At 41.0% G+C, this 17121-nt stretch overlaps 1 protein-coding gene across 2 annotated transcripts in view; it reads left to right on the forward strand.

Annotated features, from left to right (window-relative positions):
- MAP2K5 (mitogen-activated protein kinase kinase 5) overlaps window positions 1-17121 on the forward strand; it is a 237197-nt gene that overhangs the window by 114659 nt on the left and 105417 nt on the right. For both annotated transcript variants that reach the window (XM_008064694.1, XM_021715641.1), the window contains exon 14: window positions 16478-16551. In XM_008064694.1, the coding sequence (XP_008062885.1) occupies window positions 16478-16551 (74 nt within the window). The remainder of the gene's footprint in view (window positions 1-16477; window positions 16552-17121) is intronic.

Here is a 17121-nt window from a genome sequence, read left to right on the forward strand (position 1 = left end):
AAAAAAAAAAAAAAAAAAGGATATTTATATTCCAAAGTTATTTTGTTACATTTGTTTATCTGTGTATGTACTTATTTTAGAGACAGAATCTCACTCTGTTCTTCAGGCTAGAGTGCAGTGGCATGATCACAGCTCATAGCAGCCTCAAATGCCTGGGCTCAATCAATCCTCTTGCCTCACCTTCCCAGGTAGCTGGGACTACAGGTGCCACCATGCCTGGTTAAATTTTTTAAAATCTTTTTGTAGAGATAAGGTCTCACTATGTTGCCCAGGCTAGACTCAAACTCCTGGCCTCAAGTGACCCTACTGTCTCAGCCTCCCAGAGCACTGGGATTACAGGCACGAGCCACTACACCTGGCCTTTATATGCTTATTAAGTGAGAGAAGTAATTTGGTAGAAATAAAACCTTTGAGTTCCTTAGGAAATAAAATTTTATATCAAGGTGGTAATGTTAAAAGACTACCTTAGTGTGTGTAAAAGTTGGGATTTGCAACAAAAATAAATTAGAAAATGATTATTTTCTGGATAAGATTCTTAAATGAAAGGATTATTGTGACGCATTGCTATCAGTAGAAAACTAACCTGATTCATTTTTAGGAATTTATGAAGAAATATAATTTGTAGCCGGGCTCGGTGGCTCAGCCTATAATCCCACGCCTTTGGTGGCTGAGGTGAGTGGATTGCCTGAGCCTGTGGGTTCGAGACCCGCCTGGGCAGCGAGACCTCATCTCTACAATAAATAAAAAAATCAGCCAGGCGTGGTAGTGCGTGCCTGTAATTCTGGCTACTTGGAAGGCTGAGGCGGAAGGATCGCCAGAGTCCAGCAGGTCAGTCTGGGCGACACAGTGAGACTACAACTCAACAACAACAAAAAAGAAAAGAAAAGAAATATAATTTGCATAAAACTTTCATATCAATTTCTTTTGCACAAATCTACATAATTTGTGCTTAACTGTAGGTTATGCTAAGTTTTGAAACAATCTAAGACATATTTTTTTGCTTTCTGGAGGACCAAGCTGTTTTAGTCCTAGTTAAAGTTTGAGTGATCCGTGTCAACTTAAAAGTAGTCATTCCCAGGAGGTTTTTGTTGCAGTGTGCAAGGATGAAGGACAGATATGTAAGCGTCCTTCCCGGAGCTCTGGGCTCCTGAGTCACAGAGGTCTACAAGGAGCATTCATGTTGTCCAGGTGCTGGTGCTGGGAGCAGTTACACCTTGGTTCCTGTTTAAAGATCGCTTAAACATTACTGTCCTTTGAATGTGACTGTTAATCACATGCCAATGCTACAGTAGGTTATAACTCACAAACATTTGTGTTTAAAAGAAAAAAAGATTTAGCCCACCTCCTGAGGTAAACAAACCAGTTTAATGACTGGGTTAACGCTTTTCCTCCAGTTCTGACTCTCCACACAAGGGAACATCTTCAGAAATTAAGCCTCCTTCCTCACAGTGGTCATTCATTCTCGTTGCCTTGAGTAATCACTGGGGATGTCTGTATTTGTGTGGTAATGATTTTCAGAAGACAAGAAACCCTACATATTGTTACTTAAAGTGTTCTTTTAAAAGAATGTGTGCCTAGAATATATGAAGAACTCTCAAAACTCAACAGTAAAAACACAAACAATACAATTAGAAAATGGGCAAAAGACATGAAGAGACATCCCACTGAAGAGGATATACAGGTGGCAAATAATGCACATGAAAAAGATGTTCAGCATCATTAGCCTTTAGGGAAATGCAAATTCAACCACTGTGAGACGGCACTGCACACCGCTCCGAACTGCTAAAGTGAAAACTAGCAACAACACCAAATGCTGATGAGGATGCAGAGAAAGTAGATCACTAATACATTGCTGGTATGAATGTAAGATGATACTGCCCATGGGTGACATTTTAAACAACTAAATATACAACTATCATATGACCCAATTGCACTGCCAATTGCACTCTTGGGCAAGACTTCTGTTCACACAGAAACCTGTCCACAAATGTTCACAGCGGCTCTATTTATAATAGCCAAAACCTGGGAATGGTTAGACAGGTGTGGGGCATTCATCTCGAGGACTACTGCTCATCAGTGGAAAGGAACGAAGTGTTGATACACACAACCCAGATGGATCTCCAGATAATGATGCTGAGTGAAAAAGCCAAACACCAAGGTTACATACTGTGTGATTCCATTTATGTAACATTCTGGAGATGACAGAATTATAGAAATGGAGAGCAGATTAGTGACTTCCAGGGGGTAATGAGGGGATGGAAGACAGAGGGAATGACTACAGAGGGCAGGAAGTGGGGTCCTCGTGGTGAAAACACTCTCTGTCTTGACTGTTGGTATCAGTACCCCGTTAGTGATAGCACACTCTGGTTCTGAAAGATGTCATCATTAGGGGAAGCTGGAAAGATAAGATGTCTCTAGTATTTCTTACCATGCATGCAAATTTATAGTTAATCCCAAAAGCTTAATGTAAAACAAAAGATGTGATCTTTCTGTAGCTGCCTGTATTCAGGTGGTCTCCTTAATCAAAGGGGGTTGTCCTGGACCTAGCCTCCCTTTACCTATGCATCTGTGAAAGGATCTGACCATAGGCAGAGTCATTCCTTTTAGGAGATCACTAAGAAGGTGAGTGACTCAGGGGAAATTGTCCTCTCCCATTTTGAAAATGAGTATCAGGGAAGGAAGCCTTAGTGAACTGAGAAGAAAAGAGGTCATTTGTCATACAGGGAATAAGTGCAAATTTGAGAGGGTAGTTAGTCCCCCAACCTCCTCCCCTGAAATCTTTCTGCCTTGAGGAGATTGAGATTTAAAGTAGATTATATGATCATTCTGTATGTTGACTCACAGGTCTTTATGTGTTCATTATGGTGAGCTTCTGTCCAGCAAGATGCACTCAGCGTGCAGGTGAATGTCTGATTTCCCAAGCCCCACAGATAGCTCTGATCAGAGCTTTATCTCTAAACCTGAAGTTTAGAAGCTCATCCGAGGGACAGGGAGAACACCTGTGTGTTGGATGGTAGGGTCATTTCTCTTGGGGAAGGGTGGAGGCCATAGGGATTTTATGGCACAGAGTGTATGCCTGTGCATATTTGTTGGATGAATAAATTGAATCACAAATTTCTGGGAGTGATGTTTTTCTCCTGGAACTTTGTGTGATATGGCTTAATTGGAAGTCATCCTTTGTTCCCCTTTCTGGTATTAAGGTAAGAGACTGATCCTCAAGACATCCTGCCAAGCAGAATAGACAGTCAGCTTTAGTGGCTGGAAGTTCTCCCCCATCTACCTCTTTCTCTACCATGGAGAGCAGATACAGTCTTCTGCTGGTGGACGATTAAGATCCTTCCGGATTGGGTGCAGTCATAATGACAGCAACATTAATTATTGTATTAATAGTATCATTCAAGGCCAGGCTCAGTGACTCAGCCTGAATCCCAGCACTTTGGGAGACCAAGGCGAGTGGATTGCCTGAGCCCACGGGTTCAAGACAAGTCCGGGCAGCTTGGTGAGACCTCATCTCTACAAAAAATAAAAAATTAGTCAGGCATGGTAGCATGGGCCTGTAGTTCCGGCTACTTGGAAGGCTGAGGCAGAAGGATCACCAGAGCCCAGCAGGTAAACACTGGGGTGGCTGTGAGCATGCCACTGCACTCTAGCCTGGGTGATGAAGTGAGACTCCAACTCAAAAAAAATAAAAACAAAAAACCAGTATCATTCACTGAGCACCCTCTGTGTGCTGCTGTGCTGTTACATATCTTCTGTAGGTATAATTATGTTTAATATACATGATAACCATGTAAAGAAGGTATCATTTTATTTCTATTTTTAGATGAGGAAATCAGGGCTCAAGGAAGCTAAATAACTTGCCCAGTCACAGAAAAGGCAGTGAGGGGTTGGTGACCTGATGCAAAAGCTGTTGTACAGGGTCAGACCTGGGTTTAAGTTCCTGTTCTGCCTCTTAATGCATCTCAGCTGCATGACCATGGATCCATTCCTTAACTTATTCAAGACCATAGCACTGTGTCTGGCATTTAACAACTATTATTATATCAAACATTTGCTTCTCAAGAAGTGAGAGGGTAAGCAAGAGGGAATAGTTAGAACCTTCTTCAGACTTTTCTCTTGTATTTCCTTTTCTGGAAAATATAATCTGTGAAGAGTGGGAAAAACTACAATAAAACGATGGGACCAGTTTCCTTGTGAATCGCCACAGATCTCCCGACTCTTCATTGCCAGAGCTGGAATAATCCAACCCATTAGGTCACATGAGACTTGGCTCTTAAATGTAATGCAGTTCATAAAAACGTAAGAGTTACAGTCAAAGCCTTTAGTTTTGTGGCCTTGGGCAAGTGATTTTTATTAATTTGAGCCTCAATTTCCTCATGTATAAAATGGGGATAATAGAACTTAACTCAAGGGTTATAATTCAAACAAATGGTAATGCACATGATAATGATGCACTTAGCCCAGTTCCTGGCATACAGCAAGTGCCAAATACCTGTTATCTGCTATGATTTTTATTTCTTTAATGTAATGTACTAGAACTGGTTTTCTGGACACACTGCTCTAAGTGGAGTCTGTCGTCTTTCAGTTGACTTATGTATTTAATGTGGTATTCCTTTGTTTTCTTTCCTTTTCACCAAAAAGCTGTGCTGATCCGTAGGAGTCTTCCCAGTCTATGGCATCCTAGACTTGGGGAAGCAGACTGTGCAGGAGCTCATTTCTCCACACCTGGCTTTTCCTGACACCAACCCGAGTGTGTGCGTGCTGCAGGTCAGAACCAAGAAAGGGAATTCTAGAAAAGAGTCTCTTTGACTTACTGTGAAAGTATTAAGGGATAGGGAAACTGAGAGGCCCAGGCCTTTTCACCTTGGTATTAGCCTTGACATGCCTGAGTCTCCTGCTTTGGCTGGGTGTGCAGAAGCAAGGCCGTGTGTGCTGCCGTGTGTGCATCTGAACTGAATCGTGACACTCTAGGCAGTGATGGCCATTGAGGGTAGCTAATCATGCCACTTGGTTTGCTTTAAGGGCTTTGCAACAATATCTGAATGACCTGCCCTTTACTATGGGTTGGGTTGGTTAGAATAACTTTTATATTGCATTGTGACTTTTTCTTAAGTGTGTTCTTGTTGTCCTCTGATGAATTTGTAGTGCAGAGTGTCAGCATAGTCTGTATTAGATGATACCTGCTATTCTCATTCATTAGAACACAGTCCCCAAGAAATAACTAGATGGATGTATGACTTTTGTCTTTTCATAAAACCCTTGGATATGATGACAGCAGCATCCCGACACAATGCGGGAGCAGTCACAGGAGGAGCCTGCTCATACTCTCTGGCTCCTGAGGAACCAAGAGCCTTCTGGCCTTCTATCAGACAGTGCAGCTGCTTTGCAGAGGGCAGAAGTTTACTTCTGCTTCCACTGTCATCCCACCACAACCATGGGCTGCATTTTAAACTGCTTCCATTAGGATTGTACCATGCCTGTTTCTAAGAGCACTCAGCGAGGCTACACTTAAGGCTCAGAGCTAATACGTGTATTTTCAGTATAAAACAAAACAGAACCCAGAAGGAAGCAGAAGTAGGAGATGCCACAGCACCTGATAGGAACAGATCACAGTGAAGGAGCCCTCCATTTGTCTGACTTTCTTTTTTCTGATGAGAGAAAACATGTAGCTTATTCAAAGTCATTTTCTCTAAAATGAATCTTACCAGGAAATTGACATTTGGGTCCCTGTACAGAGAACACTGGGTAACTTCAACTGTAGTTAGTGAAAGAGTGTTTATTTATCTGTTTTGATCAGCCAGATCCTCCCACCCTGGCCCCCTATTGTGCTGTGGGGCTGGGCCTTTTGTGAGCCTGCAGAAAGCACAGCATGCCAGGCTCTGGCAAGCTCCAGCTCGGTGCTGTTCTGTGGATTGTCTCATGGCTGACTGATGCTGAATGTGCACAGATACAGTCTCCTGCATGAACCAGTTATGGGTGGCAACCTGGGTTGCCTCAACATGATACCAATTTCCACAGTCAATTTGGTCAATTCAGTGGAAAAAAATATCAGTCCTTCCAGCCTGAAAATCAGTCAGAGCAGTTGCTGGAGCTTACTGAGGCAACTATAGTTGGTTGACCCACTCTTCATGTTAGAACCAGGTGTGTTTGCATTTTGTAAGCACAACAACTGCTTAGTCATTTTGAGCAATAATCTCTAGTACACAAAAGTGATATTTTAATATTTGCAACTATGGTTTATTAGACCTCCCAGTGCACATCACTTTTGAGAGGAAATAACCATTTAGTACTAATATGCAGTAGATTACATGTAATTAACTGGTCTTTTACACTTTGTTATAGAGTAACAGAGTGACTACAGTGACCACAGGCCACCTGCAAAACTATGAATTTCCTATTTATTTGTTATTACTTCATTAATAATTGTAATGATAAGTCAGATTGTGTTTTGAGGCTGATTTTTTTAAACAGCCTTATTGATATGTAACATACTATAAAAATTGTCTATTTTAAGTATATGATTCAGTGGTTTCCAGTAAGTTTATGAGCTGTGCGACCAACACCATAATCCAGTTTTAGAACATTTCTGTCACCCCAAGAAAGTGCCCTTATGCGCATTTGCAGTCAGCACCTGCTCCTGTCCTCAGCCCCAGGGAACTATGGATTCCTTTCCTGGTTCTATGGATTACCTTTGCTGGACATTTTATATCAGCAGAATCTACAGTATGAAACCTTTGTGCCTGACTTCTTAACATAATGTTTTTGAGATTCATGTGTGTTGTAGCATGTGTCTGCAGCCCATTCTTTTTTTTTTTTTTTTTACTGAATAGTAGTATTCCATTGTATGGATATGTCACATTTTGCCCACTTACTGTTACTAGTAGAGGGACATTTGGAATTATATCCCATTTGGGGCTATTGTAAATAATGCTGCTATTCATATACAAGTTGTTATGGTTCTGTATTTTCATTTCTCTTGAATAAATACCTAGGAGCAAAAGTAGTGTCTTTCTTTAAATATTTGTAATCAGGCCATCCAGTACATACCAGTTTTGAGAAAAAAATAACCATTTTGCCATTGATATGTAGTATATGATCAGGGTAATTAACCAATGTGTTGTACTTTGTTAAAGATAGAATAGAAAAGTGGCCACATAGTGACCACAAAGGTTGTATGTTTATGTTTAATTTTTGAAGATACTTTGGAGCTGCTTTTTATTTAGTTACAGGCTCCTGTAGGAAGCCCCCTGTTACCCTCAGCAGGTCACAAGACTCTGTTTGTAAGCTCTTCCATTCTTCTCACTCCCTAATATTTTTCTAATAATCTTCTAAGCACTGCAGGTTATTGGACAGGACTGCATCATAACCACCTTTTCTCTACTTGGCCTGTCACTGATACAACTCAAAGATTTATGCCATCATTGTTAAAAAAAAACCAGCTTAGAAACCGTAAGATCTCACTAAAGGAGTGGGGAAATGTTGGGAAAGGAGACACGATCGGACAGTGTGAACTCTTCTGGGATCCCAGCTGAATAGCACGTGGCATTCTGGAGGAAGTCTGCCTTCAGGTAGCTCTGGCTTGATGGAAGTTGACCTCATTTAGCTCTTGAGTCTGGCCCAGTATATTAGACAATCCGTGTCCCGATTATCTGAGGTGGAAGTCATTGCCATTACCAGTTCTACAAAGCAATAGCTTGTAGTATGTTTAGTGCATTCAAGCGTACAAGATATTTTTCCTATTCATTTGATTCATTCAACAGTTCATTGAGTGCTGGCTCTGTGCCCACTGTGCTACGCACACTATCTCACTTAATTGAAACAGCCTTGTCAAAGTAGAAGTATCAGTCAGATATGATATTAAGATATGATCAGATATCCAGATATCATATACAGATATGATGTACAAGATTGGGGTGGTGTCTGATCCTCCCACTGGCAAAATTTCAGTGAGTTACGAGAATTAAGTGAGATTGCGTGCTTAGCACTGATCATGTGAGTACACCTGCACATGCACACACACACGCACATAGATGTTTAAGTGTTTGTCCAGTCTCACAGTCAATGTGCAGAGGCTGACTAGAATCTTGAATTAAGTCCAGAGGACACTTTCCATGGCATCACTCTACTACTTAAGAGAATCTGACCAACAGGAATTTATTTTGATACCTATATAAGCTTATCTGCTTAAAATGACTAAATGTTTTCTAACATGAAAGAAGAAATGGAATATCTGATATTTAAAATGGGTCACTTTGTATCTTTATGTCACCGACTCCAACACAATATTAATCTCTTAGCCAAAATTGATTTAAACTAAACCTCAAATTAGGAAACCCCTAAACATGATATTTCATATTAATGCAAATGGAGATGAAAGTTAATTTGTTTTTTCACTAAAAGTTTATGTGTTGCACTAGAAGCTTATTTCTTTTTAGTGGTATGAAAAAGATCCATAATTCCAAGCTTCTACACACCTCATTTGTATTTTCTTTGAGAAAATGTCTCAGTTAAAATCAATGCCCTACTATTCATTTAAGCTCCCTTGCCTTCAATAAAACTAATTGATAAAACCTAATAATTAATGGCCTGATTAAACCAAAATGACTTGCATCTGCCCTGATGATTGCCATTTATAATCAGTCACTTTAATGACTCATCTTTTCTGTGCTTTGCTTACAGAAGAAAGACTGTGCTGTTTTTAAGTGAGCTGAATAAAAAGCTGTATGCCTTCAATTGCTGTTTGTTTTCCATAACTTGGTATTGCATTAAAATAAGCATAAATATAACTACCTCCTTTAAAGTAATTTTTCTGCCTAATCTGTTGTGCTGTTGTCTATGACTTGGAATGAAGTTGAAAACAAACCAAAAAAAAAAAAGGAAATCATTTGTGTTCCTGGAGCTATTCTAAAGAGTTGTAGAATTTGCATATTTTAAATGAAAATTTGTAGTTAAGTTCAGTGGATTGTTACTGGAATTGCTGATGCTTCATATAAGATGGATTTATTTATTTATTTATTTATTTTAGTCTGAGTCTCAATTCGTTGCTCAGGCTGGAGTGCGCTGGCACACTCTCAACTACCTCAGCCTTGACCTATGGGTGATCCTTCCACCTTAACCTTTCAAGTATGTGGAACTATAGGCACACACCACCACACCCAGATGATTTTTTTTATTTATTGTAGAGAAGAGGTCTCATCAAGTTGCCCTAAGGTGGAATATTTCATGCAAGACAAAATTTAAATCAAGGAAGCTGTCTTAAGCCCAGCATTGAAAGGGATTCTTTTTGCTTCAAATTCTGTCACATAAATTCAGACTTAGCCTAATTAAATAAAGTCCTAATATAATTTATATATCATCTAATTTTAAGAAAGGATTTGAGATGGCTTATGATATTAGTTCAACACAGTGAGTTAGAGACATAAACAATAATTTTAAAATATTGTGATACTTCTGCCTATGAAGAAGTCACTGCTATGAATTTGCCTTCCACCAAAAATAATTAGGAAACTGGACAAAATATGTTAAACAGTTGTCTTCAAACATTAGATAACTAGCACTGTGAGACAGTGATCCTTAGAGAATGAAAACATATGAAGTGAGCCCAACAGTCACCCTAGCTTTCTGCCTAGAAACCCAGGCAGAGCTCAAGGTCTTATTGAACTGAAGAGACAGAGTTTGAACTTCAGAGAGACCAAAATGACTAGAATTGACAGAGCAGAATTCTAAAAAGGCAGAAACTATGCAGGGAAAGAGCTCTAGAAATTGTATAGTAGTTTTCTTGAGTCTGGCTTAATATCAAGTTCTGTATTAATAGAGTGAAATCTGAAACAGCTAGACAACTAGCTACTGTCTGGGAAAGAAAATGTCTAGGGAGCTATAAGCCACACAATTCCCAAAGCTTGCACAAGGTTGGGACTCTTTAATTCCAACAAGCCAGTGTGGAGAGACTTCATTAAATATTTTAGAGCATTCAAGAGAGACTTTAGAAAGGTTGTGCTCTAGCAGTGGGACTGAACTAGCCCTAGGGTAGGGGTTACTCTAGACTCTCCAAAAATAGAAGCTCTAAAATCAGTTTCAAAGTGATTCAGTTATCAGTAATCGGCAGATAGAACTTGCCAACATCAAGTCTAACACTCTTAAAAGGATTACAACAAAATCCAACTATCAACAACATAAGACTCACAACATCTGACATCCAAATAAAGATTAGTAGACAAATAATTTTTCTTCTGATTATGGATGAAAGCTCATAAACATAACCAGGAAAAAATCAGTAAGTAGAAACAGACACCCCTCCACACACATACACCAGAGATAATGGACTTAGCAGATAGGGGCTTTAGAATCATTATTATAAAATTGTAAATATGTTAAAGGAGTTCCCAGAAAACATGAGCATAAGGGGGTGAGAGATGGAAGACAAAAAAGAACCAAGTAGAAAATTTATTTTCAATGATGAAAAATAAAATATCTTAAAATTTCACTTTGATGGAGGTCATTAGATTAGACACTACAGAAGAAATGATTGTGATCTTGAAATTAGAGATATGGAAATTATTCAAAATTACTACAAAGTTACTCTTTTCTACTAAAGAGATTTTTTTTTTAATGAGCACAACCTCAGTGACCTTTGAGACAGTGTCCAGAAGTCTAAGATAGGCCAGGCATGGTGGCTCAAGCCTGTGATCCCAGCACTTTGGGAGGCCAAGGTGAGGGGATTGCCTGAGCTTACAGGGTCGCAAACACTCTGGGCAACTTGGAGAGATCTCATCTTTACAATAAATCAAAAAATTAGCCAGTCATGGTAGCGTGCATCTGTAGTTTCAGCTACTTGGAAGACTGAGGCAAAAGGATCGCCTGAGCCCAGCAGGTTGATGCTGGGGTGGCCATGAGCATGCCACTGCACTCCAGCCTGGGTGACAGAGTGAGACTCCAACTGAAAAAAAAAAGAAGCTTAGGATGCACGCGTGACGGAGTCTCAGAAGGAGAGGAAGGAGGAAAAGGAACAAAAAATAATTTGAAGACTAAAACTTTCCAACTTTGGTGAAACGTGTAAATCCACAGATTTAACAAGCTCAGTGAACCCTAATCAGGATGTACACAAAACCACACCAAAAGATCTCAAGATCAAAATTTTAGAAGCCAATAGCTAAAAAAAAAAATCTTTAAAATATTAAGAGAAACCAGAACATACTAAGTAGAGAGGAAGAAAGATAAGAATGACTGCAGACTTGTTGTCATAGCTATGCAATCCAGAAGGTGATAGAAAAATGTAAAATGTTGAATGAAAAAAGTTAATCCAGAATTCTATGCCCAGTGAATACATTTTCTAAAAATAACCACTAAAGACTTTTTCAGACAGTTCTGAATTTATTGCCAGTAGATCATCAGCATAAGAAATTTTGAAGGAAGTTATTTAGGAAGAAGGAAAACAATAATGGATGGTCAGATCCACACAAAGGAATAGATAGTGCTAGAAGTAGTAAAGGTGAATGAATAGAAAAGGTTTTTCTCACTTTTAAATTTCTTTAAAAGATAGTTATTTAAAGCAGATGTAAAGATATTGTATTATGGTGCTTATAATATACATAGAGGAAAGATATATCATAGCAATATAAAAGATGAGTGGAAGAAAATGAAAATATACTGTTGTAAAGTTCATACATTATAAGTGAAATGCTCTAATATTACCCGAAGGTAGAGTGTAAGAAGTTAAAGCAGCATATTATAAATTCTAAAATAAAAAAATAAAACTTCAAACAGGTTGACAAGCTTCAGCCCATGGGCCAGACTTGGATACCTGCCTGTTTTTGTAAGCCACATGTTATTGGAACGCAGCTATGCCCATTCCTTCCCATGTGGCCTGTGGGTGCTTTTGCACTACAGCAGCAGAATTTGAGTAGTTACAACAAAAAGCACATGGCTCACAAAGCCTGAGATATTTACTTTATGGCTCTTTAGAGAAAAAGTTTGCCAACTTTTGACTTAGAAGCCAATAATAGAGATTAGTGAAATGTTAAAAAACAGCCCAGTAACCCCAAAGAAGGCAGAAAAAGAAGAAAAAAGAATAAAGAGCAGACTGGGCAAATAGTAAGATGGTAGATTTGAACCTAACTGTATCAGTAATTATGCTAAATATAAATGATGTAAACACTTCAGTTAAAAGCACAAGTTTCAAACTATTTAAAAGAGCAGGTCACTATTTTAAACATAATAATGGAGACAAACCACCCAGCAATAATCATCAGATTGTTCAAAACAAAAATGGTAACATGTGGAGTTCATGATTTCTGAGAAGCAGCAAAACAAATCTATAACAACAAACTTACTCAGTAGCTACAAGAGACCTGAGGTTGGAGTGGAATTGACCATAAAGGGACTCTTTTTAGGGTGATGGAAATATTCCATATTGTGATTGTGGTATAGTTACATGGATGTATACATTGGTCAGGCTCATCAAACTATACATTCAGAATGGCTGCAATAAAATTGATTTTTAAAAACAAAAATGACTCAGTAAATTTGGGTGGAACACAAAAAGCTTTGTTAAATGTACAGCCAAGCTTGGGAGCTGTTTATTTGCATAACTGTCATTGTCTTTATTATAAGAAACATCCCTATTGTTGAGAAAGAAAAATCTCATTTAGAATCTGCATGAGCAACAGTATTATCCTAACATCTTACTAGCAGTGTTTTTGGTCAAGGACTACATTAACGTTCCTGGGGGACAGAGACATGTTTCCACAGCACCTCGTACCTTATCTGGCGCATGGCAAGACATCAGCAAATGTGTATCAAAGAGTGCTTGCTAGTGACTGTGGGTTCTTCTCAGAGTGAAGACTGCCCTCTAGAAGTATGTTTATTCTGAAGTGTATTATGGGAAACAGCAGAGCTCTTTCCCCGGCCAGATGCTTTCCAGGGTGCATACACTAGCCTGTCTACTTGGGAGAGAGGTCGTTCATTCACCATTTACTCAACAAATTCTGTTTCCTGTGTGCACCAGCCACCATTCTAGATGCAGTGGTGAGCAAAACAGATCCCGTGTGCATGTGTGGAGCTTCTCACCAAGGGAGAGAGCCGAGTGAGTAACTTTATATGGAGAAGCAAAGCTCGTGATGGTGCCAAGTGTTTAGAAGAACACTGGAGCAGGGAAGGGGGAAGGGAGCCTCTGGGCTGCATCTCTGGACTTACTCTTTCTTCCTGGTTGTCAGGGAAGCCTGCCCTTGGAAAGGGAATGTTCTAGCAGTAGCCTCAGAGCAGTAAGGAAGCAGCATGCAGAGCAGGGCATTCCAGGGCATAGGGCTCACCAGTAACGCGTCTGCAAGGAGGTGGTGAGCAACGAGGGGAGGAGGTCACGGGGTGTGGGGGTGAGGGGGAGCTTTGGAGATCATTGGGAGACTGGCACACTTTGCACTGAGTTAGGCAACCAAGGAGGTTTTAGGCAAAGAAGTGACTGGTCTGATTTGGACTGAAAAGGATGGCTTTAGTTGCCGTGTTGGACACAGATTGTAGCAGATCAAGCATAAACATTGGCAGACCATGCACTAACCTCAGTAGGCACGAGGGCAAATGGTCTGACAAAGATGTTTCCTCAGAGACATGAAATTCGTTTTATAGTTTAACTTACTGGGCATTGGAAATTACTCTTTCAGGTATATTTTGCTCAAATACAGCTTAAAGACTAAAACCCAGCTCTTTTTTCTCCTAGCCCAAATCCATTGGCTTTGTTTAAAGGGGGCTATTATGTTCAGACTACATCTGGAGATATTAATGGAGACGGGGACATTTATATTAGCAAATTTAATATGTTGTTTAAAAAGCCATCAGCTGGTGAACAGGATGCTGGGCTTGGAAGGTTTACATACAGAGATGTATAAAGTATGTTCCTCCCCTGCGAGTAAACACATAGACAGATGATGACACATATAAAAGCAAATATGGTACATAACTACGCCTGCAATCTCAGCACTTGGGGAGGCTGAGATGTGGTGATCACTTGAGGTGAGGAGTTCAAGACTAGCCTGAGCAATGTAGTAAGACCTCAACTCTACAAAAAAAAATCAAGAAATTAGCTGTACAGCTGTACAGGTGGTGCACACCTGTAGTTCCAGCTACTCAGGAGGCTGAGGCAGGATGTCATTTGAGCCCAAGAGTTTGAATCTGTCCTGAGTGACATACTGATGCCCTGTCTCAATAAATACATGAGTATCATACGTTCCATCCCATATAAATGGTACAAATGGAAGATACTACAGCAGGAGTTCAAGTCGTGATTGATGGCCTGTGGAGTTAGGGCCGCAGGAGGTGGGTGCATGAGATGAAGGATGGGAAGGATTGAAGTAGTCAGAAAACACCTGGATGTGTGAGGGAGATAAAACAGCGAGTAAGATGGTCTCATTGGGATGCAGGGGTTGGTTTGAGGGTGCCTTCATACCTGTCATGCCGCTGAAAGCCAGGCTGGGGGGAGTGTGTGGGCATTGTGAGCTCATGTACATGTTCAGATGTTGGAGAGCTGGAGGACACCTTGTCTTTTAGAATGTATCCTTCCTCTCTCTGTTGATTGTCTTAAGTCAAATACGTGACTGGAAGTAAAGATGTGCTGTTCTTTGTGTGCCTGTGAGTCCAGACAGCCCTCCTTCTGGGGGCTCTGAGGGTTTGGTGGTTAGCAGTCTCCGAATGACTTGGTAGCTTAAGAGAAGCATAAGGCACCAATATGTAAAAGGAAACCAGTCAACGTAGAAGGCCTGTGATGAGAATCAGAGCCTCACACTGCCTTCAGTTTACCAAGCGTTTGTTGAGTGTCTCTGTGGCTGTGTAGATATGTGGTACTGACTGCTGGGCCCACTTGAAAACACAGCCTGTTCCTGAGGAATTCACGTTCCGGCAGGTGGGGACATGTAAGGAAACATCTAACTTCCTCCTGAAGGAGAGAAATGTGGTAAATGTGGCATATGAAAGACTTAATGTGATGGTGTTGTAAGACGTACACCAAAATCAGGGAGCACTGGAGGTCAAGAGACCAGCTGGTAGAGGAATGCACACCTACCTGGGCACACCAGCATGTGTTCGGAGAGCAAGTGGGGTATGGTGTCCGAAGGGCATACTACTACAGGTCACCCACATCACCAAGCGAGTAATCAACATGAAATAATATGTGTGCTCATGCCTTCCATTCGTGTTTTCACTTATCCGTTCAACAAACATTTATTAAGCACCCACAGTATGCATGGCACTCTTCCAAGGGCTGAAAATATGGTCAATGAAAGAGACAAAGTCCCTACCTTCAGGGAGTTTACAATGAAGTGTCAGGCAGGTAGGCAGCACTAAAGGAGCTTAGTGTATGAGAAAGTGCCTGGTGCATCACTGTCATGTGGTAAGTAGGATTCAATAATTGTCAGTTATGCTGTCTGAACTTGATATTTGGTTAAGTGCCTATACTTGGCAAGAGACCTTGCTGCGTTCCCTTTTGCAGGATGGAGGGTTAGGGGAGATTAAATCATTTGCAGATCGTTTTTAAAACGTTACACCAAAACATGGACCTTCTCATTCAGCTTGGGGGTAATGAAGGTGACTGCTGTGCTGAATGTCACCAGCTGTCTGTTCTAGGCCACTTTGGCTGTGAAAGACAAGGTGCTGAGGCAGGTGCGGCCCTGCACCCTCGGAAGTGGGGCTCTCATCCCGCAGGGTGGGGGGCTGTGGGCTCCCTGTTTCCTGAAAGGCTTATTGTTGTCACTGAGGACGCTTCACAGAAAGCCTTTGTGTCATTATTTAGCAACTGACTGCTTTGGCAAAAGCTCTGTCAATTCTTTTGTTAACTGTATCAGCAGTCAGAAATGATGTACAGGAGGAGAAGGATAAGTGAAATCAAACTAAGTGCAGGTGCTTATGTGTGTGTGTGCGTGCACGCGCGCGCACACACACACACACACACACACATTCAAACATTCACACACCCCTTTAGGTCTGTCTCTGCATCATCTGGAGTGGCACTTGTCACATAAAACACAGGGGATGGCAACACTGTTCATCTTCTCCTTGTTGTGTTCAACAATGTGGATGCTCTTCCCCTGCTGGTCTCCCGCTGGTCTTAACCCTTCTCAGGTGGGAGAGCAGGCTGGATAGTTACATCACAGCGCAAAGTGCATCCTTTTTGTGCAAATTCTTTGCAACAAGATTACATTTTCTTATCTACCTACTTTTCCTGAAACACTAGGGATAGGATGATGGGTAGATTTACTGTTGGAAACCAAGATTTGATGTGACTTTCACCTGAAATAAACTCCTGCTTCTGCAGAAACCAAAATTGGTTGAAAGTGGGGGAGTTGCCACCTTATATTTTGCCCAGATAGAATGCTTTGCGTTACATCTGTGGTTGGAGTTTTGGGTTGAGTCCTGACGTCCTTTCTGCAATACGGCCTGGTGCGTGCATGCTGCTGAGGGTATGGTGTGCGTGACAGGGCTCTGCTGTCCCTTTCAGATGTGAAGCCCTCCAACATGCTCGTGAACACGCGAGGACAAGTCAAGCTGTGTGACTTTGGAGTCAGCACCCAGGTGGGTCTCCTTCTTCTCTCTACAACCCCTTTTTATCTTTAGTCAACTCTCTGGATTGAGAAACCACCTCACTGCCAGACAAACTCCGCATCTCTTCCTCGACTGGGAGCGTGTGATTTATTTTTAATCTCTGAGCAAGTTCCTACATCAGAATATGATTGTTCATTGTTTAATGACAGTAAAAACTGCTGATATTGTAATTACTACTTACGAATAGCAAACTTCATTGATATGCAGCTTTGATAGGAAAACGTTTTGACCAGACAAAAGGGAGGGCAGAGTGGGAGCTGTGCCTGGGGAGCCCGACTGGCCCACAATAAAAATTAATATTGGGAGCAACAATGGTGAGGGCCCGCACAATGTGCAGCACCAATTTTAATTAATTTCCATTTTGGGCCTCTCCCGAGAGCCCCAGCGATAGTGACCCGTGAGCGTGCTGTGATGTTGATTTGAATCGCAGCCACCTCTGCTCCCAGCCAAACACGAGACCAAAGCGAAGGTCAGCACTGTATTATGAGTTGTCAAAGTCTGTTATCCGCCCAGCGCATTCAGCGTGTGCTTCCGTCTAGT

This window comes from Carlito syrichta, unplaced genomic scaffold, assembly GCF_000164805.1.
Source record: "Carlito syrichta isolate Samal-C Ts95f unplaced genomic scaffold, Tarsius_syrichta-2.0.1 Scaffold101933, whole genome shotgun sequence".
NCBI classification, from domain to species: Eukaryota; Metazoa; Chordata; class Mammalia; order Primates; family Tarsiidae; genus Carlito; species Carlito syrichta.